This window comes from Lolium rigidum, chromosome 6 (assembly GCF_022539505.1).
Source record: "Lolium rigidum isolate FL_2022 chromosome 6, APGP_CSIRO_Lrig_0.1, whole genome shotgun sequence".
NCBI classification, from domain to species: domain Eukaryota; kingdom Viridiplantae; phylum Streptophyta; class Magnoliopsida; order Poales; family Poaceae; genus Lolium; species Lolium rigidum.
The window spans coordinates 157374994-157383766 of NC_061513.1; the positions used below are offsets into that span (position 1 = coordinate 157374994).

Sequence of the window (8773 nt, forward strand, 5' to 3'; positions counted from 1 at the left end):
ATGCAGCCGCTCCACTCCGGGGACGACGCGCGCGAGGCGGCCGCGCTCCTCGACCGGACCGACTCCGCCGGCCGCCGCCGCCGCTCCTCGCCGGTGCTGTCCGCGTCCCCGACGCCCCCGGGCTGGGGCGGCGGCCTCAGGAGGCAGTCCTCCTCCTTCCGCCAGGACGTCGGCCACGCCGCCTCCGAGACGTACCTCGTCACGCGCCTCACCTTCAGCCTGCTCCAGTACCTCGGGTAAATTACTCCCTACTACTACTACTACCTCTCCACCCGCCTCCCTCAGAGTTCAACTGGTCGACCGCGCGTCGGTGACGGTTTCATTCGATGCTGTGGCGACCAAGAACTTCTGCTTTAGGAAAGCCTTTTCCCTTTATGCATAGTGGTCGTTGAGACGGTTGAGTTGCCAAGGCAGCTTTCATCAAATCCCATGGAGAAGCCAACACCAGACCAGGGGCAATCTTTTTTTTACTAGATGAACTCCAGGCGCAAGTTTGATGATGATATAGTTGCGTGCGATGGACTCTAATTGTGTTCCCGGGACCACACGACTGTTTAATGTTTTTGGTGTTTCCCTGCCGTGAGGACTTTGTTGTTGCGTACAGCAAAAAAATAAAATTAACACACCATTCTTATGTTTTCGTGCCAACTAATCATCATCCAGTGGTGACTTACCAATTTTTTTTTTGTATAATAGAGAGGTTGAGAAAACGGGGCAATTATGATGCAGGGTTCTGCTTGTGTTTCTTGTTGGCTTCAACAACCATGTTTGGCATATTCACTTGAACAATACAGCTATTACTGGCTCATTATCAAAAAAAGCTATTACTGGCTAGAACAATATGCCAGCTGCAGTTCAAAAAATCGTTTACAAGAAGGGCAGCCACAGGGGATGTTCTCGCAATTACTGAACATAAATAAGCTCTTATAATATGCCTCCGAGAGTAAACAGCCATGTCCACTCGTATATAAGTATACAATTTTCGCTACAAATTACAGGAGTATTTTTAAGGCATTGCATTGTGAAGTTTGGCACAGCGAACCCAAGCAAATTCTCACTCATTGTAGTCCAAAACCTCACCTATCTTCCTACATTTAAGATTCATTCACAATTTTCACCCTTTTTGTCAGAATGTATAGATGAACAGAACTACTGTTGGTATCTCATTTTTCATATCTCTTCTAATTCTTTTTTTTACTTCCAGGTTAGGTTACCGCTGGATGAGGCAGCTTCTTGCCCTCACAGTCTATGCTATCTTACTTATGCCAGGTTTCTTGCAAGGTAAATTGCAGATAACCCGTTACTGTGTCTGGGGTTGTGCTACCGGTTTTTGTTATGCGTATAACAGAGCATGCTGCCGGATATTCTCTGTTATTGCGTGGCTGGCTCATTTCCTTAGAATACGGTATCAACTCTATACTATAGCATTCTGAAAGCAGCCCTCTCTTGTTGCAGTTGGATACTACTATTTCTATTCGAGTCAGGTTCGCAGAAGTATTGTTTATGGAGAACAACCAAGAAACAGGTAACATCAACCCCCACCCAGCCTCCTGAAAGACATTTCCTTTGTTTGTTTGTTTGTTTGGATTTAGTGACAGTTGTAAACTTGTAATGTACAGGTTGGATTTGTATATACCCAAAGATAGTAGCAGACCCTGTCCTGTGATGGCCTTTGTAACCGGTGGGGCCTGGATTATTGGGTGAGTGCTAATAGTTTTGCAACTAGGTGTGGCATTAATCCTTTGCGGTGGCTTCCTTTGTTGATGAGCCTGCTCAAAATTTTCAGTTACAAGGCATGGGGTGCCCTTCTTGGCAGGCGGTTGGCGGAGAGAGGAATTATAGTTGCTTGCATTGATTACAGGTGCTGCTGTTTTTCATTAAATCCAGTCCATTTAATTTTATTGCTAATATGGAATAAATGTTTCGCTTTTTATTTGCTTGACACACGCGTTTATTTTCAGAAATTTTCCGCAAGGAACTATAAGCGACATGGTTAGTGATGCATCCCAGGGGATTTCATTTGTTTGTAACAACATTGCTAGTTATGGAGGTGATCCTAATCAGTAAGATACCCATTCTCATTTTCGTAAAGGTTACTATTGAAGGGTCATACATATCAGTTTTGTTTCCTTATGTTAAGTTTACGTGTCAATTCATGGCATTTGCTTAAGAAGATGTGACACTTAGTTAACATGTGGCTGTCAATGAGATTTCGGAAAATAATTGTACAAATTTCCCAGAAAGTTTGGCCTCTTTTGATACCTGTGTCACTGAACACTTTTAGAACTTTATTTAAGCCCCTTATTTTTCAAATATTTCCATATACTTGTGCATTATGCTGATGGCATATAGTTGTTATACTGTTTATTATCAGTACCTACTGACTTACCCTTTGGTAAGATAGCTTTTTCCAGAGTTATGTTTTGTTATATATGCATGGCAATGTAGTTATCATTACTTTATGTAACCTATTTGGATATATATAAACCTGTAGGATCTACTTGATGGGTCAGTCAGCAGGAGCACATATTGCAGCATGTGCCCTTATGGAGCAGGCAGTAAAAGAGTCTAGCGGCCAGCCCATTCCTTGGAGTGTTACACAAATCAAAGCATACTTTGGTTTATCTGGAGGGTGAGATCTTTTGCTCTTTGCTGATTAGCTTTGATGGCATGACTATTTTTTTGACTACTACTGAAACTGAAGAAAAGTACTATCATCAGAGCTCCTGTAAGGTCTGATGACTTTTTTGGGGTTTTCCAATACTCCTTAAAACCCATAACCAAAGGTCAGATATCACATTTTCACAGATGAGTGATTGCTCTGGAAGTTCTTGTTTGACATCCACAATCATTAGCCATTATCAATGATGCACTATACACATGATGATTTATTATCTCAACCTTTTGAACCTGATTTTAGTCATCAATCAATGCAACAAAGTTGCTTCTAATCTACAAAGGGGATATCATCATAATATCACGTTTCTTCAATTTTTCTTACAAATATACATTGTGATATTTCTTTCTGGTTGGACTATAAATAAACATTGCCCTCCAATTTTCTGTGTTTTTGTTTCTGAGGATGTGTACTCAACATGGTTTTGCAGATACAACCTCCATAATCTGGTCGACCATTTCCATCAGCGTGGTTTGAACCGTTCAATATTTCTCAGGTAGTGATATGACTATGCTTTGGTCCATTTATTTAATAATAAATTGATACAAATACCAAGCAAATGTTGAATTACTGTTTCAGCATAATGAACGGAGAGGAATCATTGTCGTCTTATTCTCCTGAAATTGTGGCCAAGGAGTCAAGTGCTCAGACCATAGCTCTACTACCTCCTATTTTCCTTATGCATGGAACAGATGATTATTCAATACCATCATCTTCCAGGTTTGTCCATATACCTTCTGGAGATGTTTATTTAAAACAATGAAGGATAACGCATACCTCCAATATTTCCTGATGTTGTGGTATAAAATATTCCTTTTACTGTCCATGTCCAGTTGGCCTTTAATTTAGTGAAACAAACTTCCCTTAGCTTCTTAATTAAGGCAATGTCTGCTCTATGATCTAAATTATAAAACTTCGGTGAACTGAGAAGACTAGAGAAAATATTATTGTTGGATTTCATAAACAATAAGAAGCTGGGGTAAGGTGATTTCAAAAAAAAAAAAAGCTGGGGGTAAGGTAACATACTCTTTTGCAGTTACAGTGTCAAACTTTTCTAACTTAGATTTCTTCACATTTACTTCTCCAGTACTAGGCTTTTAGCAGGCAATTCTCCAACATGAAATGTACTAAAACCAAAACTATACATAAATACTGGAAAGTTGGAAGATATCATTCACTATTTCCGTTAAGTACAATATCTGAACTTTTCACACAAGGCTCCTCGTTATACTCTGCATGATAGTATATTTGTCCAAATACTGGTAAATTAGGGGAGTTACTGACTAGAACACCAAATTATGTGGGAATATTTAGCATTGAGTGTCAACTATTTCACCTGTAACAATGAGACTATGGTTTGAGAATTCTTATTTTACTTCCTACTCGTCTATATTGCTGCCTCTAGTGCTAGATTGATCTCTAGTTTGTTGGTTGGATCAATATTTTGTTGATTGCTCTCGTTAAATTAACATAATGTTTTGCGATTTGACGATACAAGTTATTCTGCTTCTTTCATGTGCAGTCAAACTTTCGTAGAAGTACTTCAACAAGCTGGTGCTCACGCCAAGCTATTATTGTACGAGGGGAAAACACATACAGATATATTTTTACAGGTGACAAATGTGGATTTTGACAATGAATAAGTTTTCCATGTCATAGTATATCATAGTAGCTATATCAGTAAAATACAACTTAATTTGATTCTTAACTATTTACTCAAACAAAAAGGACTTCCTGCGCAATTAATCTTATTCTTTAGTCTTTACTTTATCAGTAAAAGTTGGTGGATTTCTGGAAACACTACTTCCTTGATGTTTCATTTCAAACATCTTAGCTCGTTGTATGAGCAAATCCTCAAGGGTATTGACAATGAGATTAGGTGGGCCTTTCTTCAGTTCAGACTAGATTATGGCAGCACTGAATCCTACCACCTACTATGTAGTAATGGTGGATTGTTTTACATGGGGAGGAGGTAGTAGTTACTATATCATTCACTTATGGCTGGTGACTTGTCAAATCAACAAAGTGTTAGGCTGTGCTGGTTGGGCCAAAGTATACCCTACCAAAATCTTGGCCAGGTTTTTTTTTGCCTATGATTTGGCTGATATTGGCGATAAGAAATTAAAAATGAACTTGAGGGGAAAAAGGGGCTTGAATATTCATTGCCAAAGATTCAAGTTCCAAACAATGAGCAAGTTTCTTGCTCTGACCAAAAAATTCGTATGGCTGGTTTTCATCACAAACCAAACATACCCTAGATACCTCTGCTTTTATTTTCTAAAGGGTTTTGTTGTACTGCTGTTGTGATCAAGGATTTTATTGTGAGGCGAATGTTAGAGTCGTAATGTCTTTCCATAGGCACCGAGTTACTGATTTTGTCTTAATTAGGCCACATGGATTAGTGTGGCTTAATATAACCAAATATATTAATAAATTAAGTGATTAATTTATGGAAGCATTATTTAGATCTACTGCGGTGTATTAGGTAAATTGATGTATCTGACGTTCCATACAAATAGCTGCTGGTTTTGGAACAGTTCCTAATGGAAATGTGAAGGCGCCATTGCTGCCCTGGGACTGTCAAAATATTTAATAGAAACTAGTGTTAGCTGACCTTTAGAGATTAGGCTCAAGAAATCTTGCACCAAATGTGTACCTATCTCAGTTACATTATCATAATTCATGACCATTGCTATTAGCTACTAAGGACCAGATCTTATCACATCTAGAAACCTACTTTCATTAGTATTTGCATAACTAGCCTTCCGGACTGGTAACTGCAGAACTGTTGTATAAATTTTCAGTTGTTGGATTAAAAACATCTAGCCTAGTTATGAGCTCTTATACTTGTTTTTTAAATCTTTTCACAGGATCCTCTTAGGGGTGGAAGGGATCCTTTGGTTGAAGATGTATTGACTCTTATTCACACTGATAACTCAACCTGTGGAAATATAGCTTCCACGCCTACTCCAAGGCGCCTGGTTTTTGAGTGGCAATTGCGGTTGGCCCGTTGGATTAGTCCCTTTTAAAAGGTATTTATTGTTTCCGCTTTGAGAATCTTGTTTGCCTTAATCTCTTTTCCTGCTAGAATTAATTTTGCATAAAAATATAATAATTTTCTATGATTCTCATTAATCGATAAGAAGGTATGCAATTGTGATTAATTGTTCTGATATTTTGTTTGTTTTTCTAATGCATCGTGCTATTCTAGAAAGTGCCCAGCTTTTTCTGTTTCTAGGTTAGTGTGTATTCTTCATATATTTTCAGTCTGATCGGAGGTACACATACTGTTTTTTTTTCTTTTGAGGTGATCATACACGTACTGTTGACTACCAGCGTTTAGGGTGATTGGTTGTGACGTTGTAATAGTTTTGTTTTACTGATTTTTCTGTTCCTGTATGATTGTGGTTGTGTATGATCCTATGATTGTTTTCTCATGTTCTCTTATTATTAGTGACATGATGGGTTGGCTTTCTTTTTCAGGTGACACCATGGAGATGATAAATTCCTTAGGATTTCAGGCGAATTGTTTTGCATAGTATATTTGCCAATGGAACCTGAACAAACGTACATAAAATGGGAGAAGGCACTGAAACATCAAGCATGATAAGATGAAGCGGATGGTAGAACTATACTTCTTATTTGTAATATTCGTCACACGGGATTGGGCACACACCGTCAACGCCTGTCTAGGCATGATCGACATCATGGGAGACAGAGGAAGGGAAAGACGGGATTCATATATAATTCATAGCATGATGGAGATCGCCATCCAAGTTCCATTTCTCCTGCTGCCGTTTTCAGTTTTTTGCTGCTGCTGGCTTGCTGCTCTTCACCTGCTGTCATTAAGAAACACTACATAATCAGGGGAAGATCATGCAAGGTGAAGGTAATAAGGATCTCTATATAACATCAGCTGCAGGTTGTACCCTCTTCTTAGTCTCCCTGGGCTTCGAGTCAGCCTTCTTGATGCCACCCTTGGCGGCTACTGGCTTGGTCGCCGTGGCACTGAGCTTTGCTGGCTCCTTGGTGGCTGCTGGCTTGGATGCCGTGGCACTGAGCTTGGCAGGCTCCTTGGCCTGCCCTGCAAGTACGGCGGGCTTCACGGCCTTCAGGGATGCCATTCCTGTATGATGCTCTGTACTGGCACTGGAGAAGGCTCAGAAGCTTAAGCTGCTGTGGTACTTGATGAACTGGGAATGGATGGCACGAGGTATTTATAGGCCGCTCCTTGGATCTCCTAAGTGTGCAGAGTACAAATCCAAGATGAGCAAGAATAAAGTGTTTCTGAATTATTGTATCAAGTGATCTCCCAACTGGATGCTTTCTTGCAGAATTGGATGCCTTGTAGTCTGGTAGGAGGATGCAAGTTACCGGACGTGAAGTTTGCCATTCGAAATGTTTGAGGTATATTATTCTGTGAATTAGTGATGCACAATGGTGACAAGAAGAAGGTTCGATAGGAATAAAAGCTTGTGCACTGGAGATATTCTGAGTGTAGAAGGAGATCGTATTTGTGATTGCGTTGTACTAATATAGTCTTGTTCCCTAGCCGATGCATGGAACTGATCTATGGAGCATGATGCAATAGAGTGAGAAGTCTGGATGCTTACGTGTACTCGTTGAGGACCAGGCCTCAGAAGATCAAACCCAGTAGGGACCCATGTTCTAATGGCGATTTTTTTGTTGTCAAAACATACTCATACGTTGTTCAGTTCTTAATTTTCCCATAACAAAGATAAACGGTGGGATCGATCATAGATCAGTTACTCCCTCCCTCTGGCCCAAATTAATTGGCGTGGCCATATATTATGTCTGTCTAGTATAAGCATACTCATGAGCTGCGTCAATTAATTTTGACGGGATGGATTGCATGTTTTGAGATCCAGAACATTTAAACATTTTGTCACAGAATATTTGATGATGCCAATGATTTTGTTGCATGTGCGCAATAGTGGCGCCGCTCCCTGTAGCAAACGTTTCGTAAGGATTAGTAAAATTACTGTCACGTCTTATCTGTCTTCCATGTGATGTGTCAAAAACTCCTATAAGATTTAAATGTGGATGTATAATCATGCGCTTTTTCATGTTGAGTTTTAGAAAATCTGCAACTAAGAAAAAGAATATGTAGCAAGAAAGACAACACATTTACCAACGTTTTGAAGCCTGGGATCGTTACTTTGAAAAAAGGGTTACAAAATATATTGATTTTTTTAAAAGCTCTGATTGATCATACTGCAGTACGTACACTGCAGGAGGGTCTTTTTTGAACAAATTGCCGGAGGGTCAGGCTGAACATAAGTGAACCTTTTACTGGGTTGACCAATTGCCCCGTTTCAGTTTTTGCCTTTCTTGCCGAGTACATGAGTTTTCTAAATTTTAATTTTCCCACGGTTCACATACTTATCCATAAACCACTGGCCTCAGGTCCATCCCTCGGAAGCATATGCAATGTGGTTAGTGATCTAAAAAAAAATGTGGTTAGTGACCTGAAGATTCCAGCTCGTAGTGGCGACAATAAACTGCCGATTGCATCCTCTCTCTCTATGGAAGCGTGCTATGTCTAAACATAGAGCCAAGCAGTGAATTCTATGCGGAGTTGGAGATATGTACAAGTGAGGGGGCTCTGAACCAAGTTTTAAAGGAAACTTTTTTTTTTGTGAAGGACTCACAATTTTTTTGTCAAGCTCCGGCACGCCGACACCTTCGGCCACGCCGATCTTAGGGCATCTCCAACCGCGCGACCCAAACGGACGCGCTGGGCCGTCCGTTTTGGGCCGTTTGGGTCGCCGCCCGGACACGCGGACAGCGGCCCGCGTCCGCGTGTCCGTTTGGGTCGCGCGCTGCGCCCAACGCGCGGACGCATCGCAAATTGGAGAAACACGAAAACAAATTTAAAAGGGCAAATTTAAACGATATTTGATTAAACATATGCCCTATTTTGGGCAAATTTAGTACATAGCCCTATTTTGGGCAAATAAAACTAACAAAAGAAGCCCCTATATGGGCTTTTAAATTTAAACTAAAATATAAACATAAAATTAAAAACCCTCTAGGGTTTGGTCGGCGGCGCGGTGGCCGCCGGTGCGCCGTCTA

The 8773-nt window shown here is 40.5% G+C and overlaps 2 protein-coding genes across 3 annotated transcripts; one reads left to right on the top strand and one right to left on the bottom strand.

Annotated features, from left to right (window-relative positions):
* LOC124666595 (probable isoprenylcysteine alpha-carbonyl methylesterase ICMEL2) lies at nt 1-6212 on the top strand. The gene is made up of 12 exons (XM_047203935.1): nt 1-236; nt 1205-1281; nt 1456-1525; nt 1620-1700; nt 1787-1861; nt 1962-2063; nt 2495-2632; nt 3108-3173; nt 3257-3397; nt 4200-4290; nt 5548-5709; nt 6161-6212. The coding sequence occupies exons 1-11, from the start codon at nt 1-3 to the stop codon at nt 5704-5706; spliced, it is 1236 nt and encodes a 411-aa protein (XP_047059891.1). The 3' UTR covers nt 5707-5709; nt 6161-6212.
* Nucleotides 6213-6298: 86 nt separating this feature from the next.
* On the bottom strand, nt 6299-6884 carry LOC124666596 (histone H1-gamma, late-like). 2 transcript variants are annotated; one of them, XM_047203937.1, is made up of 2 exons: nt 6607-6884; nt 6299-6513 (listed from the first exon to the last, which is right to left on the bottom strand). In XM_047203937.1, the coding sequence occupies exons 1-2, from the start codon at nt 6799-6801 to the stop codon at nt 6478-6480; spliced, it is 231 nt and encodes a 76-aa protein (XP_047059893.1). In that variant the 5' UTR covers nt 6802-6884; the 3' UTR covers nt 6299-6477. The 2 variants fall into 2 exon arrangements, with proteins under 2 accessions (XP_047059893.1, XP_047059892.1); XM_047203936.1 differs by having other exon boundaries at nt 6299-6516; nt 6607-6882.
* Nucleotides 6885-8773: the final 1889 nt, after the last annotated feature.

Bases quoted from the DNA above. Each gene is read 5' to 3' on its own strand.
- LOC124666595 (XM_047203935.1), top strand. From the start codon at position 1: ATGCAGCCGCTCCACTCCGGGGACGACGCGCGCGAGGCGGCCGCGCTC. The intron at 1,526-1,619 runs GTAACATCAACC...TGTAATGTACAG, and splicing joins GGAGAACAACCAAGAAACAG to GTTGGATTTGTATATACCCA. The intron at 1,862-1,961 runs GTGCTGCTGTTT...GTTTATTTTCAG, and splicing joins GTTGCTTGCATTGATTACAG to AAATTTTCCGCAAGGAACTA.
- LOC124666596 (XM_047203936.1), bottom strand. From the start codon at position 6,801: ATGGCATCCCTGAAGGCCGTGAAGCCCGCCGTACTTGCAGGGCAGGCC. The intron at 6,517-6,606 runs GTACAACCTGCA...TCTTAATGACAG, and splicing joins CCAGGGAGACTAAGAAGAGG to CAGGTGAAGAGCAGCAAGCC.